At 43.6% G+C, this 20,533-nt stretch overlaps 1 protein-coding gene across 3 annotated transcripts in view; it reads left to right on the forward strand.

Moving 5' to 3' along the window:
• Positions 1-378: 378 nt before the first annotated feature.
• The window catches only part of Nhsl2 (NHS like 2), a 241,411-nt gene continuing 221,256 nt past the window's right edge, over positions 379-20,533 (forward strand). For all 3 annotated transcript variants that reach the window (XM_051179152.1, XM_051179154.1, XM_051179155.1), the window contains exon 1: positions 379-748. In XM_051179152.1, coding sequence (XP_051035109.1) covers positions 469-748 — 280 coding nt within the window. In that variant the 5' untranslated portion in view covers positions 379-468. The remainder of the gene's footprint in view (positions 749-20,533) is intronic.

Here is a 20,533-nt window from a genome sequence, read left to right on the forward strand (position 1 = left end):
ACTGGGCCTGAAGTTCAGCTGGAGGATGCCGGCACATTCCTGTGCACCGAACATCACACCCTCCTCAACACACATTCACTCAGACCTTCCTTCTTTAACTCTCTGCTCCTTCTTTCTACTCCTACTTCCTTTTTTCCTTTCTTCCAGATCAAGCGTTAATCTGCGAATTTCTGACCGCAAAAGAAAAAAAAAAAAAACGGGGGGGGGGGGGGATCCCGAAGTAGCAGAGCGAGGGAGGAGGAGGAGAAAGGCAGGGAGGAGGAGGAGCCCAGCGGAGCCTAGTCAGAGGGACTGGTGGCTCCTGCGAGTGTGCAGCCCGCGGGGAGCCGGCGCTGCAGGCTGTGAAGCCTCCTGCCTGCCCAGCCATCTGCGCTAGCACACTGCTCCACCAGGACTGTGGCCACCTCTCGGGGGGCAGCGGCGCCACAAGGCTAGCGGGCCGCATCGGTCCCCTCGCCAGCACTCGGGATGCCGTTCTACCGGCGCACGGTGGTGCCCCAGCGTCTGTGCCCGCGCAACCCACCGCAGCCACTGGCCGAGCTTCGCGACGTGAGCCACCTGGCTGCACTCAGCCTGCTCCGCCAGCTCGCCGACCTCTGCGGCCACTCGCTGGCTCTGCTCGAGGACCTCGAGGGGCACCTGCTGGCCCTGGGGCGCCGCACCGACAGCTTGTACTGGCGCACCGTGCGTCTCCGCCGCCGTCTTCCCTGTCGCCTGCTCGGCCCGGAGGACGACGAAGAATTGCTAGGTAAATGGCGCGAGGCGCCCGCGCCCCGCGCCCCGCACCCGCGCGACCCACTCGTCTCTGGGGATGTTCCACTGGGTCCGCCCAGGGCTGCCCCTCCGAGATCGAGGGACACGGCCTCTCGGACGCTCTCCCGCCTTCCGGGGTTCCCGGGATTCGCTCGCGCCGTCCCGAGTGGCCCTCTAGGCGCAGGGTTCCGGTCTGGGGGCTGCCGCTAACTCTGCAGCACTTGGAGAGGGAGGGGATGCATCCGTAGGGTCCTGGGCAGTACGGACCAAAGCGTCCCGGTGGCGTCGGGAACTGAGTGGCCCGCGCCGGCGTCTCTGGTGATCGGCCACTTAGGAAAGTGCGCCGAGCTGCCTGCATGCCTCCTGGGTGGCGGGGCCGCTGCAGCCAGACCCGTGCGACTTCGCGCTGGAGTGTGACCGGCCTTCCCGCGCCCAGCAGCTTCTGAGCACCCTTCCCGCCCGCTTCTACCCGCACGTTCCGCGTTGCCGCGCCGGGAGTGGCCGGCAGGGGGAGGGGAGACTGGCCCGGGCTTTGCTGGTCCCCAGCCGCTAAGGTCCTGCTCCTCAGTTTTGCTGGAGAGAACCATTTAAAGAAACTGTCATCGGTTTTCTTAAAAAAGTGCATTTGCTTTAAGATCCAGCGATGCCGGAGATCGCCAGGTCCCGGGAGTTTCCTCACTGAACATTGGGAATCTGTGAGACTGTAGGCGGGTGGGAGCCCTGGCTCTTTGCTACTTTAGATCTCAACATTTTGAATAGGGAGGATCTCCTCTGTGAAGAAAGAGAGCATTCCCTTAGAATGTGGGACTTCTCTCAAAGGTGTGTGTGTGTGTGTGTGGTGTGTGTGGTGTGTGTGAATATGTTAAAAATGCTGATGATAGCAGAGATACTCCAGGTACTTGGGCCTGTTGGCACATAAGGGAGGCTGGGGGGGGGAGGGGAAGCAGTGTGGCCAGAAAGTTTCAGATGGAGGTGGAAGATGGCTACTTGCTGAATTTGAAGTGAGGCTTTGGGAGAGAGGTCAGCCCTTCTTCGTTGCAGACTCCACCCCTCACAAAAATGACAGTAGTCAGAGGCCTGGGCATCCCTCTTCCTTCATAAAGGTCTCTGACCTTTGAGGTGGACAACAGAGGTCACTGCTAGTGAAAAATAAACTGAATCCAGTGAGCAAAGGAAGGTGGAGAACACAGATGACTACCAGATGGAATGTGGACATGGAACCAGAAGCCTGTGAGGCAGGGAACAGGAAAGCGAGGCCCTGGCTCTGGCTCATTCTTAGTTAACAAAGAGGGTAAGAAGGTCGTTGTTTTTCTTCCCCTGGGGTCCCACTGATTACCAGGATTGGTCTAGCAGAAATCTGATAATACAGCTTGGAGAATACTTTTCCAAATCTCTGTCCAGCCTGCAGAGAGCCACCTACTGAGTTGAGCAGGGTAAATTGAGGCCAGGGAGGAAGGTTTGCTTTTCCAACTCACTTTTTGTGTGCTGAGTCAGCCAGCCCTTCCCATGGGCTGGGGTGAGGGGATGGCTTCACCAAGTCACCTGGAGGCCTAACCCTTTCCAGTAATCTATTGGGTTAGAAAGAGGCAGTTTTATGCCATTGATGTATTGTTAAAGGAAAAGAATGATTCTTGAGATAAACAGCCATTGATCTGGCCTCATGGAAGGTTGCAAGAGCTGGGAGTGTGTCCGTCTCTTATCTTTAGTGTGGTCACTTGTCTTTGAGAATGTACGTGTTGTTTGACTGTGAGGTGCTTCAAGAACTGGTGCATACGCCAAACACAGCCACCTTCTGTGAGTTGCTAAAAAGATCTCCTTTTCTATTTCCCTACCCTGGACTCTTCCTGAGATTCCCAGGACACACTTTTCAGTAGCTGTATGCCCTTTCAACAATGGGCTGAGGGTAAGTGCTGAATGCAAAGGGAGATGCAGAGCAGAACGAGAGTACCATCTGGCCCCCCCTTGTTGCTGAGCATAAGCTTCAACAAGGTGTCCAGCAGGCTGGATATTAGATTATGATCATAAACAAACAAGCAAACATTGTCAGCTTTTTCAAACATTGTCTTTTTGTTTGTTCTTTCTAGCACCCTTTCCTCCTTGCGTTCCTACACCTTTACTGACCATCTTGCTGAGGGCCAGCACTTCCAGTTAGCATTTTACCCTACATACAGCCTGTCTAGCTGAACTTCCCTCATATACTTCCTGTAGCTATTTCTTCCAACCATGGTGGGAAAGTGAAATCTGGAAAGGAGGGAGGTTTGGAAACATGGCCAGGGTGAATGACAGCTGACAGGTCAGCAGCTCGTAGCCTCCCTACTGGGACAACTTGGCAGACACTAAAGGGCTGAATAGTGACAAGCCACACTGGCCCACAGCATGCAGGCTGGGTTGGGGCTCTGAGAAGCAGCAGGGGGAGGCAGGGCAGGAGGGGAGATAGAGGAGAAGAAAATGGATGCTAAAGGATTCCACATGATTTTTTACACTGTCTGGGGTCAAACTCCTACCATCTTCAAGGTTACAGGGGTGGAACTGGGCTAGCTTGGTTGCCTGGCAACAATCCCCCCAAAGGCTGTTCTTTGGTAACTTGAGCCATGTCGAGACTGTCCTAGAAACTCTTTTGTAACTGGGGAATGAGGGTGGTAGGGAAACAGGCCCACTCAAGTCTGCACCAACCACCCCCCCCCACACACACACCTTTGTTACTGTCTGTCTGTTGCCATACCTCAGGTATGGCCTTGCTTCTAAATGGAGACATCCCCCCAACACACACACAATCTAGCTTTGATTGTGACCCGTTTTGTTGCATCTTGCAGCCTTTACTCTGTTCTTCTCAAAGTTGTTATGGTCAAACCCAGTGGGAAATAGCTCCATGCTTGCTGCCTTATGCTGAGTCAATCTGAGCCTTCCTACTCCTCCCTCTGAGATCTATTTAATGTTTGTAGGTGCTTAGATGATAATTACAAAAGCAATCAGGACATCAGCTTAGGGGTATAATATCTCCTTTGAGATATAGGAAGCTAGTGAAACACTCTATAGCTCTAGGTATGTTTATTTTATTTTTTATTACATTTTTATTTATTCTGTGTGCATGTGAAACACACACAGACACACTCACACACCACAGTGCACAAGTGGGGTGGGGTAGAAACATGTAGTAGTTAGTTCTCTCCTTCCATCATGTGAGTCTTGGTGATTAAACTAAGGTTATCAGGCTTAGTGGCAAGTGTCTATCTGCTGAGCGATCTGGTCCCTCTAGTTATGTTTCATAACACTGGAGAGCTATTATTTCATGCTAGCCCATGGACTTTCTGTGAGAAATACACTCTGTTGCATCTTTGCAGTTACTTTGTCTTGGCTACAGTCAGTGAGCTCCATAGCAGAAACCCACTCTTTTTTTTTTTTTTTTTTTGTATCCTTGCCTCTGATTTTCCAATGTTGTGGCAACCCTGGCTGCAAACCATAAAGGACAGCTAGTTTATTTTGCTGGAAATTACAGTCCTAGCAGGTTATAACTCTGCATGGAGTGAAAAATATGAAAACTACACCTCTTAACCACAGTCCGTATGCCACTAGATGAGATGTTACACCCTTAGGTACACTGCTCTTGCTTAGAAGGATCGAGCATGATCTCTGGAGATCTATGGAGCTTAAGGGATCTTGCGAGACTTGAGAGACACTTGGCTGAGACTGATTTTGTCTCTGTCCTGCCTGTCATCCTCAGAAGCTCTTGGGACAGTGGGTTGACAGAACGGGCCTGGGGGTGGGAAACAAATCCACTTTCTGAAATTTTTTTTGCTTCCTGTTTTCTCCTTAAATACCATGAAATTCTTTGGTCTGCTTCATGATATTGCCATGTGATGAAAACATCTTCTCTGGAAATTTGAACACCAAAATGTCCACGAGAATGTCCTCCCCTTTAGAAACAAGAAATTTAATCTCCTCCTTTTTAGACACATGAGCAACTAAAGTGAGAAAAGCATCAAGGTGTGAGACTAGTAGAGGAATGGAAGACTTAAGTTATGGCTCTGGGCTCACCTTTGACCCTGATGAAGGTGATCAGGTTTCAGGAGAAGAGGGTCCCTGTCTGTGCTCCTCTGGCTTTCCTAGAGTCTATTTATACTATACTATGTGAACCAAAAAGTCAGTCATTAAACCATTGTGAGTATTGTAGCATGTGACAGCCGAGGCCCAGGAAGGGGAAAGGACCTGCCCAAGTCACTTAGATGGATCAAGACTTATAGTAACCCTGAGGGAATTTTCGTGCCTCCACACATGCGATTCTAAATGAAATTAAGCATTATCCTTTTAAAATGACTCGATGATGACTTGTGTGTTGAATTAAAAGTTTCTTACTAGATTCTTTTCCTCTCCTCTCTCTTTTGCATTCATGTTGCTTATGATCCAGGAACATACTCAGTCTGCCAGTTTGGGAATGGGGCCCTGGCCAAGTCACAGAGAAAGTCAATGACAGAAATACTTGATTCAGAAGGGGCATCTGACATTCTCAGCCAGTGTTCTGCCCTCTGCGGTGACACTGAGTTCCAAGTCAGTTCCTTGAGAGGCTCTGCTCTGGTATTTTCTTTAGGTGGAATTTGTCCAGGGTAAGGAATAATTCCTGATTCCTTCAGTATCCGAGGGATGCTTTAAAGAACAGCCTCCATCCCATGATTTCTGTAGTTTCCAGACAAGCTGGAGCTGGAGAGGAAGGACGTCCAACCCTGCTTAGTACAGAGAGCAGGCGTGAGCCAATGAACTCTCTTGTTAAAGCCTTGAGATTGGAGTGAAGTTTGTTCTAGAGAGATGATCTTCAGGTGGGAAAGCGTAGTTAGCCATTGACACACTGGCCTCTGAAGGTCACCTTCCCATCGGGGTCCTTTACTATCAATGCTGCTGTCTTTCTTTACACTGACTCTCCACCTTTTAGATTGCAGGTCAGTTGTGACTATGAGGCTACATCTTGACTATTTTCTGTTGCTGCAGTAGAGCTTAGTTGGCATTTCCAAAAGCTCGTTTATTAAAAACCAAGGGGAACCAGAAAGTAAAATGATTGCCAGAAATGCATTTAGCATACATGTTTCCAAGGAATGGATTGCTTATCCTTCTGGGCATAAGTAGCTTAGCAGGCTTACTGGCTTTGCTGTTCTGTACTTTTTTAGAGGCCTTAACTCATCTGTTCTTTGAATTATTGCTTTCTATAACAGGCACAATTTTGTTTCGGTTCTTACCGTTGTGCTGGGTTCTAGAGACTGACAGGTAAGTAGATTAGGTCTCTCCCCTCAGAAGGCTCCTAGGCTGCAAGGCTGGGCACCATCTCACTTCCCACTACATCAACATGGGGGCAGCAAGCTGAAGAGCTAAAAAGCAGTCTTCTGAAGGCTGGTGAGAGATAATAATTAGAATCAAGACCCAGTTCACATCCCAGAGAGTTCTTCAATTCAGTCTCCAATAATGGATTTAGGACTTCCAGAATCCTCCATAGTAGAAATCAAACTCAAAACACAATAGAATTCTATCAGTAGTTTTCACTTTAATTTATAGTTTTATGCATGAGACATCTGTATTCAAGCATATGAAGAATAATTGGCTATTTAGCAGGCAGACAATGGTTAGTGGATCTGTAGTTATCATGATCCTCTTGTGATAACATCATAGCCTTCTAGAATCTTCTGCTCCTATCTGGGAATGATAAACCTTCTCTTCCTGATTCAAATAAGAAATCAGTTCTTTGCATATATTCATTAAGACATATGTATTTTAATTTTTATTTGCATGTGTTGTTCTCTCTGTGTTTGTTGTGTGTGTAATAATGTATGTGCAGGTGCACATGTGTGTGGTCAGAGGTCAGTCTTGGTGTTGTTGCTCCTCTGTTTATCCTTTCTTGTTTGTTGTTTTGTTTTAAACTTATTTCTTTTATTTTTGACATTATAATATAATTACATAATTTCTCCCTTCCTTTCCTCCTCCCAGCCCCACCCCCACATGCCCCTCCTTGCTCTTTTTCAAATTTGTGGTCTCTTTCCATTAATTGCTATGTGAATATATATGTGATACACATATATATTTCTAAATATAACCTGCTCAGTCTGTATAATGTTTCTTGTACATAGGTTTTCAGGGCTGACAATTTGGTATTATATAACCAGTTCTTGTACTCTTCCCTGGGGAAGATAGTTTCTCCAACTCCTTGCATTCTTTAGTTGCCCATAGCTTTTTGTATAGGGCTGAGGCCTCCTGAGTTTTCCCCCTACCACATTACCATGTTTATTGGTCGAATCCTTGTTCAGATTCATGCTTAGGCAGTCATTTGATGAGACTTGGTGGCGTTTTGTTTTGTTTTTGAGACAGGGTCTCTCACTGGCCTGGTGTTACCCACTGAACTATCTTCTTCCCAGCCTTAGTTTTAATTTTTTAACTTACCTATTAATTAATTTGGTGAAGTTGGTGATTGAACCCATGACTTTATGCATACTAGGCAAGTAGTCTACCAATAAGATATATCCCTGGCCCTTAATTTTCATTTTATTTATTATTGTGTATGTATGTGTGTATGATGTTTACATGACTGTTAGAGGGCATCTTTCCACCATATGGATTCTGGGGCTTAAACTCAAATTATCAGGCTTGCATGGCAAATGCTTTTGTCCACTGAGGCATCTTGTCAGTCTTATTATTTTAATTGTATAAAATTGTTAGATAGAGTGTGGTAGTTCAGTTCATATGTACAATATGTAATGATAAAATCAGGATAGTTAACATTTCCATCTCTTTACCTGTTTAAAGTATTTCTTAGCATATGGTAATTGTCTATATGTAGTACAACGTGATAGTTCAATACATGTATACACTATTTACTGATCAAATCAAGATTTTTGTTTCTATCTCCTCATCATTACATTGTGTTTGCAGATTTCAAGAGCCTCTCTCCTAGATATTTATAAAATATACAGGGTTCTTGTGAACACTAGTTATCCCACTGTGCTAAGGAACTTCAGGACTGCTCTCTTATAACAGACTGCATTTTATTGTATATTATCCAAATTCCCTGTAAAACCCCTCTACCATTATTTCCATTTAACTTACTGTGCCTGGCTTATTTCACTCAATTTTAATGTCCTCTGGTCCCATGCATTTGCTGCAAATGATAGAGTACACAGAATGACAGCATTTTAATGGACAAGGCTACTTTGATAATACCACAATCAGGTGTGATGAGTAAGTATTTATATAAGTAGCTTCCAGCAAGGTTTGCTTGTGACAGGAGACAACTGGATTCTGGCCCTTTAACCTGGAAAGTTTGTGTCCTCAAACAGCTCTCCATCCTTCCTTCCTGCCATTCCAATTGCTTCCCTCTCTGGAAATTGTAGGCGCCTCAATAAAGTATAAGCTCTTTGAGGGCAGAGTTATTTGTGTTTTTACTGCCACTTCACCAGCTAAGACAGGATTTGGCACCAAGTGGGCATTTTACTAGTTATGGCAGCTGTCGAGATGAATATCTTCCTTCCCCTTTTCTAGCCTGGGTTGTGATGTCCTGTGATGGTTTCTGGGTATGTGGAGATGGACTAACACACAGGTCCACAGCCCATTGGGAGGAACGGAGCTGTGCAGATGAGTGGCAGCTCTGGGGAAGGTAGAAGAAGTGCATCTGACTCAATGCAGAGATGTCGGAAAAGCTTCCAGGAGGATGTGATGTCTAAGTGTGTTACTGTGACAGAGGAAGAGCACAATATGGGTTTCTAGCTCAGGAAGTTGCCTAGTAAAGGGATGCAAGAGGGAACTGATGTGGGGGAGGACAGGCTGAATTCAGGGGAGAGCACAAGTCTCCTCTGGACAGAGGGCCACAGCAGCAGCAGAGGTGGGGTAGAGAGCTCATCACATCTTGTTTGTTGGTCACAGAGTTAGAGTGCTAGAGGGAAAATAATGTATGGTTAACTTGATGTTGTACCCTTGAGACAGATAAGACTGAAATTGCCTGGCAGAGCCAAGTCTTTCCCCTCTCCATGACCACCCTAGCCCCAAAAGTCTCCTCCAGGAGGGACCCTAAAATACAGGGAGAAAGACAGAGAAAGAAAACAAGAGTCTACATGCTTGTTGAGTCCCTAGTACTTGAAACTGAAATCTATTATTCATATCTGTTTTGTGTGTAGGAGGATGTTTGAGGTTTGACTGTATCTTTTATTACTTTTTCCTCCAAAATAACACAGGTTCTCTGGAATGATCTACAAGTTCTCTATGGGAAAACAAGAAGAAGATGTTTTTCTTTTCTTTTTATTTGGTGGTGCTGGGAATCTTACTTACTTAGGGCCTGCCTTATGCTAGACAAGTAAGCACACTACCCCTGAATTGTACCCTAAGTCTAAAGAAAAACATTTTTTCCCTTTGCAAAATGGATTCAGAGGAGGAATGAGTTTTTAAGATCAATTTTTTTTCCTTTTTCCTCTGAGTGGATTCCTTTGCTACTGAGCACAGTGTAATTATCCTCCTGACAATTTATAGTCTGATTCCTCAGTATAAGCAGAGTACCAAACAAATTATCCTCCTCAACTGTGAGGCTGTGAGGTGATAGAGGCCTTCTAACATTAGCATACTTGGGGCCTTCCTTCCCTCAAAATTCTGCCTCAGGATCTTATGCTAAAGAAAAATCAGACAATATACCAAGATGATGTTGTACAAGGGTTTCCACCATATTATTTGGGTTTTCATGTTAACCCGAGAAAGGAAAGTAACCTAAACATTCACTAACAATGGAGTGGTGATAGAAATTTTGCTAGGTCTGTGATAGAAGTGATGAAGATAGTATACAGTTATGAAGAACCACACTGTGAACAAACGAGTCTTAGCTGACTGGTGTGTCTGAGCCATAATTCCTTTTGTGTAAAATGGGGTTCATGCTATTCATGTTGGGGGATTATTTCAGAGGTCTAAAAGATGTGTGTAAAATGTTTGGTGCATACCCCTTCAATCATGCATACCCTCACCAGATACGATAGAGAAAGATGCAAGTCCTTGAAACCTTTGTGTTTTTATTTGGTTTTGAGCTCCAATCGCCTATGACAGCTAGGCTAGAATGAAACTTCCTATCCTCCTGCCTTTGCCACACAAGTGCTGGAATTACACCCATTTGCCACCATGCCTGGCTGCTATGAAGCCTTTTGAAATCCCTAGGTGGAGATCCTTGTTACGCCTGTTATAATCAAAATGTTTTCTAGACAGCTCTGAGATGCAGCCATTCTTCTGTGTTCTAGAACTTGTGGAGAATGCTCATGCATGCACAGACGAGCAAGTTGAGGCTGTCAGCACACCTACCTCTCCCTATGGCAGGATTTTCTTTCCTTTGACTCCACCTTCATTCTCCCCCACTGACATCTGTTCACTGCCTCATTGCCAACCAAAGGTGGGGGGCATCCTTTGTGATTGAAGCAGCGTCTACTGAGAGCACTAGCAGCCCTTGGATGTTTATTGTTATAGGCCAATGCCTGCTGACCTCAGACCCTGCCAGGCTAGGACACCGGAGGGGCAGTAGCAAAGCAGCAGAGGGTGGATTCTGGTTCAGCAGTCTAGCAGCAGCCTTTGCCTTCAAGCAGGACTCCTCTGTCTTGTTTGCTCTGTGCTAGTCTCTTGGTAGGGCATGGTTCCTGGCTAGGCTCACAAGTGTTAAGAAATCAATTTGTCTAAGGGGTGAAGTTTTTCTCACAAAACTTTATAGGCCTAAGGTTGTAACGAAGTAGTAAGCAGTTTGCCTGGAGGTCCAGCAGGTCTATCTTTCTCCAGTGTTGAGAGAATGAGGAGATGCTGATCTTATAGCCAAGCAGCCTCAAGGTCACAGGAACACCTTGGCATTGTCTACAAGATGTCCAGATCAGCAGGCAAATCTGTCATCTCCTCAGACAGAATCCTTGACAATGCTTGCAATGCTCTCCTTCTACTTCATTCTAAAAAACTTAAATGATAGCCACAGAATCTTGAACTGACCCTGAGTGCAAAACCAAATCATCTAAAAGGATTTTAAAAAACTACTGATGACATGCATCCTGTATAACGTGAAGTTCTGGGAGACAATAGGCATGAGCCAGTATGTTTTCAAAGTTTCCAAGGATTTGTACTGTGCAGTTTGGGGTGAAGATGTGTTATGGATGGTTAAGGATGGACATCAGCAAGCCAGAGTTCCCCAATCTGTTTGACCACATAATATTCCTCCTCCTCCTTCTTCCTTGCTGTGCTAGGGAGCATTTTGTGCATGGTTGATGCTACCATTGAGCTACATCTCAGTGCTTTATGAATTGTCTTTATGGATAATAAGTGTAAAGTACAATGTAGGCTTAGGTTAAAAGAATGGACAGAATGGTTGCATGTATGAATTAATCACAAACAGTTATGCCTCCAAAGTTGATTAATATACTTTTTTAATTTTATGAGCAAAGGAAGAAAATGAGAAAAATTACTTTATGAGTAAAAAGAGTATGTGCTACAGCAAAGTAAAAGATTTTTAAATCTTATATTGCTTTGTTCATGTGATCAAATCCAGTAACATTCTGAATGAAGACAATGGTTTTGTTATTTTGGTTTGGTTATTTTATGTAAGAGTTACATGGGGCCACACTTTTTGCCACACGGATGGGTCTCTATCTTCAGTCAACTTTTCAACAGAATGGAAAGATTTTGCTATGCACATCTTTTTGGGAATCCAGGCAAAAAGAAAGACATTCTCACTTTATAGTTTCACACTTGAAATTGTGCCAGGCCAGAAATTACAGATCGAAGTTAAATGGTTGCTTCTGTACTGATTTGTAGGGTGGACCCCATGCTTTCCTCATTTGGTAGTCTGTAGCATGCACATAGTTAATGCATCACACTGTACTGTAACTGTATAAATGTAGAGTATTTTCAAACCCATAGATAGTTGTGGAGATACCATTCATCTTTTTCCTGCTTGGTTTTGTTTTTGTTTTTGTTTTTTGAGACAAGGTCATGGATAGCCCAGACTCTACTTGAACTTACTATATATAGTTGAAGATGACCTTGAACTCCTGATCCTCTTGCCTCCACCTGCTGGGATTACAGGCATGCATCACTAAACCCTGCTCAACAAATGCAATTTAGAAGACAGAATATCTGTCTTTCCTTTCATGATACCAACAGAAATACTTTTAGAATGTGGATCCTGGCCAACAGCCACCCAGAGAAAGGAAGAAGCCTGGTCCAATGGTATCTCCGATGTTAGAGGCTGCATTTGGGCTTCCCATTTGGCACCTCTTCTGAATCTATTTTTGGGGTTCCAAGATTTAGCTGATTCTGATAGCAGCCATCAGGAAAATACTGAGACCAAGGGTATAGGGGAAGAGGGGGCACTTTTGGAATGTTCATCTCAGCTGTAATCAGAGAGATGGTAACCCCCATGGTTGGCATTTCAGGCCGGCCTATCCTTGAGGATAAAGACAAGGGAGAAAGAGAGATCTGCTGAAAGTATTTGCCAAGAGGAAACGATGACTGTTTGGAGAGATTGAGGCCCAGACCCAGATAAAATAAGCATCTCGCGCTGTACACAAATACCAAAGCACGTCGTGATACTCATTTCTATGTATAATTTTTGTGCTTTCATCAGTTAAGATTTTCAATTTTCCCCAGCAAAAACACACTAAGTTTGAAAAAGAGGAAGGATCTATTTATGAAGGCTGAGAAGTAGGTTTTAAGGAATGGTTCCGCTCAAAGTGATACAGAAGCGTTCTTTGCTGAAATGTGCGAACAGTGCGGCTCTGGAAACAGAGCTGGGAACTCAATTTCGTGAGGATTTGGGGTCATGAGATCTTGCTGTATTCCAGCTTCTGAACCAGATTACACCTTGGAATAACAGATTACACAAATTTACTCCCAATTGAGAAAAAAAAACCAGTGAAATCTTTTCTTTATAACTTCAAGTTAATTCAAACAGTAGGTTTAGGAAAGAATCATCATTGGCATGCAGGGAGCTTTTGTATTTTGTGCTTGGGGGCTTCCAGACTACCAAAGGCATGTGGGGAGTAATAGAGGAAGAAAGGGGTCTCATAGATGGTGAATACCTTTGAGCAAGGCAGCTGCCATTCTTCTGGCTGTGGCTGTACTTTCTAGAAGGAACAACTGGGGCCACTTGTTAACTGTGGGTAAAACACTGCTTTGGGGGGCCTGGGCAGCAAAATGCAACTATCGTTTCTTCCTTCACCATAGTTTAAAAACTTGGCTGTGCTCTGTCAAAATGAACTTCAAAGTGGGAGTTTGGAATGGGGTGTGGCGATGACTCATCCTATCTATAATCCTAGCACTTGGGAGGCTGAGGCAGGAGGATCAAGAGTTCCAGGCCCGGCCTGAACTATATTACAAGATGCTGTCTTTAAAAAAAGCTGAGTGTAGGCATAGCTGAGATATTTTCCCCTTTAATGTTCTTGTCCCTTAATAAAGGAAAGCAGTTTATCTTTAATCTGGTGATTTAGAGTTGGCTTCAAAGACTAATTCCTACCCTGATCATCACACTAAGCCTGTGCTGGCCTCTTTGCCAGATATCGGTGATACTTTGTTCTTAAGAGTTGCTGTTAACTCTTGAGTCTTAACTCCTAGGGAGATGATGCAGGAGACAGTGTTGCTACAGACAGCCAAGTCCTATACAGAAAGCACTGGGCACAGGGGCAGAGAAGGCTTCCATGGCTATTTCCTCTTGTTTTCCTAAAACACCTATCCATCCCTCAAGACTCCCACACAGCTATTCCCAGCTCTTTACAGTCTCCTGGCTCTTTTTGCTATGCTGCTGCAGTAATTTATTCACTTTTGCAACCCATGCTTCCTCCAGGTGGGGGAGAGGGTGATAGCCCAGGCAGACACTGCCAATATGTGTTGACCTTTTTTGAACCCACATTTATTTCCTTTCCTTTCCTACCTCTTGAATGTAATGTAAGTCTCGTCTTAGGAACTTGGAAGAACACACTGGTAACTCTTTGCTTAAGATGAGCCAGAAGCTGGAAGTTAGATCAGTCTCTCCTCAGGGGAAATAAACCTTGTCTTGACCATGGTAGGGACTTGGACATAGGATGCAGCTGCTGAGCCCTTTAGCTCCTGAGGGCTTGGGATGAATTTCTAATGTCTCTCTGAGCCAGACTTTAGTCAAGTGGCTGTGGGTAGTGAGCCACAGTTCTCTGGGGGAGGAAGAGCCCTGCTGGGGTGGTTATGCTCTTGCTTGCCTTTGCCTCAGGTAGAAGAGTCCTGATACCAGCTCACAGGAGTAACTTCTAGTTCTGAGCCTCTATTTTCTGTCAGGAGGATCAGAAATACTCCTATATGGAAAACAGCTTTGGAAACAAACCTCATGCCTAAAATGTTACATATTATCCTTGAGGAGAAAGACAGTGGCTGACTCATCCATCTGTCTTCAACATCTAGTTTGCAAGTAGGTATGATGCAAGTGTGAGTTGAATGACTAATGGCCTAGTAGGAGATAGGATTTTGCATTTTTTTTAAACCTTTGCTTATTACCTAATAAATCCTTTATATCAGTTAATGATTTCTCTTAGCTGCAGTATTACTTTTTTTTTTAAAAAAAAAATGTTCAATCTTGTCAGTTCTCAAGGCAAGAATCATCCACCTTGCATACCCATTTCTTTTTTATTTTCTGTTTCATTTATTTTTATTATATGTTGCCTTGTCCTTTTGTCTACCTTTATGTCTGTGTGAAGATGTCAGATCTTGAAGTTACAGACAATTGTGAGATACCATGTGGGTGCTGGGAATTGAACCCAGGTCCTCTGGAAGAGCAGTCAGTGCTCTTAACCCCTGAGCCGTCTCTCCTGCCCCTGTATTAGTTAATTTTTAATTGCTATGATAAAACACCATGATCAAGACAACTTATAAAAGGGAGGATTTATTTGGGCTTACAGTTCTAGAGGTATAGGAATCCTTCAGCATCATAATGGGGAACACGGTAGCAGGCAGGAAGACATTAGAACAACCTCTAAGAGCTCACATCCTGACCTACAGACAGGAAGCAGGAAGTACACTAGGAGTGGCTCTTTTTTCAGTTTTCATTTTTTATTTATTTTACATACCAACCAGTTTCCCCTCCCTTGTCTCCTCTCGTTCCTCCTCCTCCCCCCTCTTTTCTACTCCCCATCTTTTTTCATTTTTTTATTAACATATTTTTTGTAACATATATATTTTAATTCATAGTGATTCAACAGTAATACACCAGACATTCTTTTTTATTATGTATATATTCTCATTTTACACATCGATCCCAGTTCCCTCTCCTTCCCTCCCATGTCCCCCGCCCCCTCTCCCCCCTACTCCACAGGGAGAGTAACACTCACCAAAATAGTCACCTGGAAAACCTGCTCTTTGTGATAAAGTACAGAAGGCTTGGTCACATTTAAATCACTGAGAACTAGAGAGAAATACTATCGCAAACTGTAATAGAGGTTACATCCATAAACATTTTCCCAGTCCTTATTGTAATATTGCACAGTGCAATTGCTACATGGCAAACTAGTGTAGCATAGAAGTCAAAGCAAAAACAAACCAAGGAGAAAAGCCACAAGAGTAAAACTGTTCAACAATTAACCGTTCAAACGAAATCATTGGATCTATAAGGAGATCATTGAAATGAATCTTCCTACACTTTGCAGTGTATGATTTAACTTTTACAGAATTATTAACAGAATTTTTTATACAATCTATTTTGACCATGTTTTTACCCTCCCCTGAATCTTCCCATATTCGCATCACCTCCTTACCTTACCCACCCAACTTCATGTTCATTCTCTTTCAAAACAAACATAACTACCCCCTCCCAAATTAAAATAAACAAACAAGAAACCTCTTTGCTCCAGGTTCAGGAATCTATGTGGAAGAGGAGGTGGAAAGATTGTACAAGCCAAAGTTGGTGGATGGCTCCTAGGAAGCTGCAGCGTCCAGACGCAACAGGACTGACGCACATATGAACTCACAGGGACTGTGGCAATATGCGCAAGACCTCCGTAGAGTCACACTAGACAAAATCCCAGTACTGCAAAGGGGAAGTAGATGCAAAATCACACCCCTAACCAAGAAGTTATTTGTAATTGATACCTACTGGGAAAGAGAAAGTCAGTTTTCTCCAATGGAGAGTTCCCAGGTGTATCAGTCACACTCCACAGCAGGTCCTATGCCCAGGAGTAGTTAGCCAATACAAAACAGACTCCACATTTTGGTTTTTAGTGTGGGCCCTTTGTTTTGAAACCTCAAGCCCACATCCAGTGACACACCTCCACCAACAAGGCCATACTCCCTCCTAAACAGTTCCATCAACTCGGGCCCAAACATATGAGCCTGTGGGAGCCATTTTCATTCTAACCACCACAGATGTTTTGTAGCTTTTGCCATTATCATTACTGTGAACCTCACAGTACTCCAGTATCAAGAGGGTATTTATCACTTCTTTGCTATTTTGCCTGTAATAGGACATGTCAGTGTCCATTGATGGTGGCTTCCAGGCTAAGGCCTTTTAAAAAAATGTGTTTGGGTACTTTGCCCACATGTATGTTTATGCACTGTGTTTGAACTTGGTGCCCTCAGAAACTGGAGTAGGCCATTGGATCTCCTTGAAACTAGAATTACAGATGGTTGTAAGCCACTGTGTGTGTGCTGGGAATCAAATCCCAGTCTTCCGGAAGAGCAGTCAGTGCTCATAACTGCTGAACATCTCCCTAGCCTGAGCTATGACCTTTTATGAGCTCAGGTCTTATATCAGAGCCCTACATATGTCCCTTCCATGTCTATGACCCCTACCCATCTGGAGTATGTAGTTTGCAATGCATACTTGTTGCATGACTATCAGAGAAACAAAGGAAGCTCCATGTTTTCATACTGCTATTTGGCAAGCCAAATAAACTGCAGCTATATGAATGTGGCAGCTAGGTTACCCTCCCCTTTGACTGTGATAGGGGTTGAATCTAGGGCTTTGCATATGGTAGGCAAATGCTTTAGCACTGAGATACATTCAGCCACAGTTTAAAACTTTAAAAAATTTAAGACATAGTTTCACTCACTAAGTTGCTTGCGCTAATCTTAAACTCATCCTATATAGACCAAGCTGTCTTTAAATTTGTGATTTTCCTGCCTCAACCTCTTGAACCAGTAGGTCAAGTATCCATTTTTTTTGCACACTCCCTTTAAATATGTCTTTATCTCTCTCTTTTTAAATGGCCTTTTTTGTTTTGTTTTGTTTGTTTTTGTTTTTTGAGACAGGGTTTCTCTGTATTGTTTTGCAGCCTGTCCTGGAACTTGCTCTGTAGACCAGGCTGGCCTTGAACTCACAGAGATCGGCCTGCCTCTGCCTCCCAAATGCTGAGATTAAAGGCATTCACCACCAATGTTAGTCATCATTATCTCTTTTTATTTAGCATAAAAACTTCTCTTTTTAACAAAAAAAAGTCATTTGAGCATAAAAGCATAGCTATGTTCTGATGTTTAAGAGCAGTGTGCACATTGCAAACCTATTTCATGGTCAAGGATTCCATGAGAGATTTAGCTATTGCCATTCCCATCTTGTTGGTGAGGCAACAGGCTCAAGGAGAGTACATAATTTGCTCAGGAGTTGGAAGTGCTGAGAATGACAGAGACTGTGGGGAAGTTTTTGAGGGTATTGTCCTGATTAATGAATGATGTAAATCCAGCACTGTGTACCATGTTACCCATGGGCAGGTGGTCTTGGGGTGTATAAGAAAACACGGTGAGCAAACCAAGGGAGCAAACCAGTAAGCATTGTTCCTCCGTGGCCTCTGCTTTAGTTCCTGTCTTCAGGTTCCTGCCTTGAGTTCCTGCTCTGACTACTCTTCATTATGAAGTCTAACTTGTAAAGTATAATGTGAACCTGTTCCTCCTGAGGTTTGTATTACAGCAACAGGAAAACAATCTAGGACACCATCCAGAAAGAGCAGCCTAACTGAGAGAAGAGATGACACAAGTCTTTCCAGCAAGACCTAAGTTGGTGGAACAAAAACCAGAAGGAGCATTTTTTGATAGGGCCAAGGAGAGAAATCAGGAAGATGGATTTTTTTATGTAAATGTAGCATCTTTTCACTTTTTCCCATTTATGAAGCACTTTACATAAGTCTTAGTCAATCAATGTTCTATCACTGTGAATAGACCATGACCATGGCGACTCTTATAAAGGAAAACATTTAATTGGGGTTGCCTTACAGTTTTAGTTTCAGAAGTTTAGTTATCATCATGGTAGGAAAGCATGGCAGCGCAGGCAGACATGGTGCTGGGGAAGGAGCTGAGAGTTCTACATCTGGATCAGCTGGCAACAGGAAGAGGAGTGACACTGGGTCCGGCTTGAGAATCTAAAAACTCAAAGCCCACCCCTAGCAACATACTCCTCCAACAAAGCCACAGCACCAATAATGCCACTTCTTAAGAGTCTATGGGGACCATTTTCACTGAAGCCACCACAACCATTTTCTCATATGGTCTTCCTGTGAGAAATAGAAAAATATATTCAGAGATATTGCAACTGGCTAGCTCATGGTGTCAAGTGGGAAGGTTGTGAGGGCCAAGGAACTGTTTGTACTGTTTTAGACACCAGAGATACAAGTGAAAATAAGATGAACACAAATCTTTATCCCAATTAGTGTAAAATAAAGAATTTGTTTATTTCCATTTACCTTGTCAGGTAAGCAACCTCAATTTTAGTTTTTGATCTTGGCTGTGTGTTTTAGAATCACCTGACATACTTCCATAAAAACTGCCAATGTCTGAGGGCACACACACGTGTGCACTCAAATTTTAAAGCTGCTTGTGAAGGAGTGCATATGCAACTGTGTTGTGGAATATTACTTTAACTATGTAAAGGTATGTTACATTTGTCTATGCTGTGTTTGTTTAATTATGTAAAAATGTATTGCTGTTTCACCTTGCCTGCCTAAGGCTGTCTAATAAAAAGTTAGAAGGCCAATAGCTAGGCAGCAGAGAGAATAAATAGGGGGAAGAATCTAGGCTCAAGAGAGAAGAGAGGAGGGAGAAAAAAATGGAGATGCCTGGGACCAGTCAGCCAGGAAGCCACCAGACAGACAAACACAGAGTAGGACATACAGAATCAAAGAAAGGTAAAAAGTCCCAAGACAAAAATGTAGATGAAGAGAAACAGGTTCATTTAAGTTATAAGAGCGAGCAGGACAAGCATAAGCTAAGGCTGTCATTCATGATTAATTGTAAGTTTCTGGGTCATGGTTTGTGGGATAGCAGCCTAAGAAAGTCTGTTACACAACTGAGTTTGTAAAGATCAATTTTATGCAGTGGTTCCTGGGATCACCTTGGGAGCCAAGCATGGTGATATACACCTATAGTCCCAGTTGCTTGACAAGATGAGGCAGGCAAGAGGATAGTGTAAGTTCACTCTGCACGACATAACAAGACCTTGTCTTAAAGAAAATAAAAGAAAAATGGAGCCATGTGCCACCTTCTCAAGAATGCAGAAATGGCAGGGTGTCCACATGGAAAAGAATGTAATTGGCTCCTTACCTTATACCACACTCAAAAGTTAGCTCAAAATGAAAAACACAGGAAGAGTTCTTTGCATCCTTGGGTTGGGCAACCAAAGAAAAAGACACAAATTGTACTGCACCAAAATTGAAAAGAAAGGATTCTCCTTAGGGACTTTTAAAATAAAACAAAAACACAAAGCAGGCAGATCTCTGAGTTCATGACTAGCTTGATCTACAGAGTGAATTCCAGGGTATCCAGGGTTACACAGAGAAACCACGTCTTGAAACAAAACAAAACATAAGAAATAAATAACAACAAAACAAAACCATACATATACATTGGCAAGAGAGAGAGAAGGGGGGGGGAGGGAGAGGGAGAGAGGGTAGCTTTGCCCTGAGACTACTACACTTAGAACTACTGTTGTCATATTCAGATAGTTGCCCTGAAATATGTCTTCCTCAAATGGGTGTACTGACTTCGAGGCATGAGATTTTCTTGAAGCACTTGAGACAAAGAACAGCTTGGTCCTCTGGTCTCAGAATGTATTCCTCACCTCCTTAAGCATCATTAGTATTTCATTCACTCAACAGATATTTGAGTGCCCACTGTGCCCACCTGAATCCCTTCCCTTTCATGGGTCCTTGTTCTCTTTGTTCTATAAAATAAGAGTCTGGAACATCACTAAAGCCTGTCACAACCCAGTTTATAATTCTGTCATGGAATCTATGCTGGGCACATACATAGTGCACAAGATCCACTCTTGGAGACCCAGGCTTAATTACACATGCCCTTGATAATAGCATATATTTCCTTTAACAGACAACATTTTTTTTTGTTTTTTGATTTTTAAAATGGGCAGATGAGTTTTTCCCCCTCACAGTAAGCAAGCAATCCACTCACCTTCGTCTTTCTCACCATTTTTTTCTGACATCAAGTTGACCTCACAGATGGTTGTCTAAGGGCAGGATCAGAGGGAAGAGCTCAGTTGGATCAGATTATGAGAGTCAAGCAGAAGAAAGAAAACAAAAATGTGAGCCTGAAGATAAAAGCATTGAAAGCAGGGCAAAGCAACGTAAAAGAAAGTAGCCTACCACTGTCTGCCTGTCTCGGTCATTCTGTTGCTCTCTTGCTTCTTCATGGATTCATATGGAAGCCAGAGGTCGACATCAGTTGTCTTTCTCAATGACTCCTCACCTTATTTTTAAAAGATTTAAAAAAATGTTATGTATATGTCTGTGTGAGTGTATGTCACATCTGGTACCTTTGGAAGCCAGAAGAGGGTGCTGGATACCTGGCTCTA

Source organism: Phodopus roborovskii, unplaced genomic scaffold (assembly GCF_943737965.1).
Source record: "Phodopus roborovskii unplaced genomic scaffold, PHOROB, whole genome shotgun sequence".
NCBI lineage: Eukaryota > Metazoa > Chordata > Mammalia > Rodentia > Cricetidae > Phodopus > Phodopus roborovskii.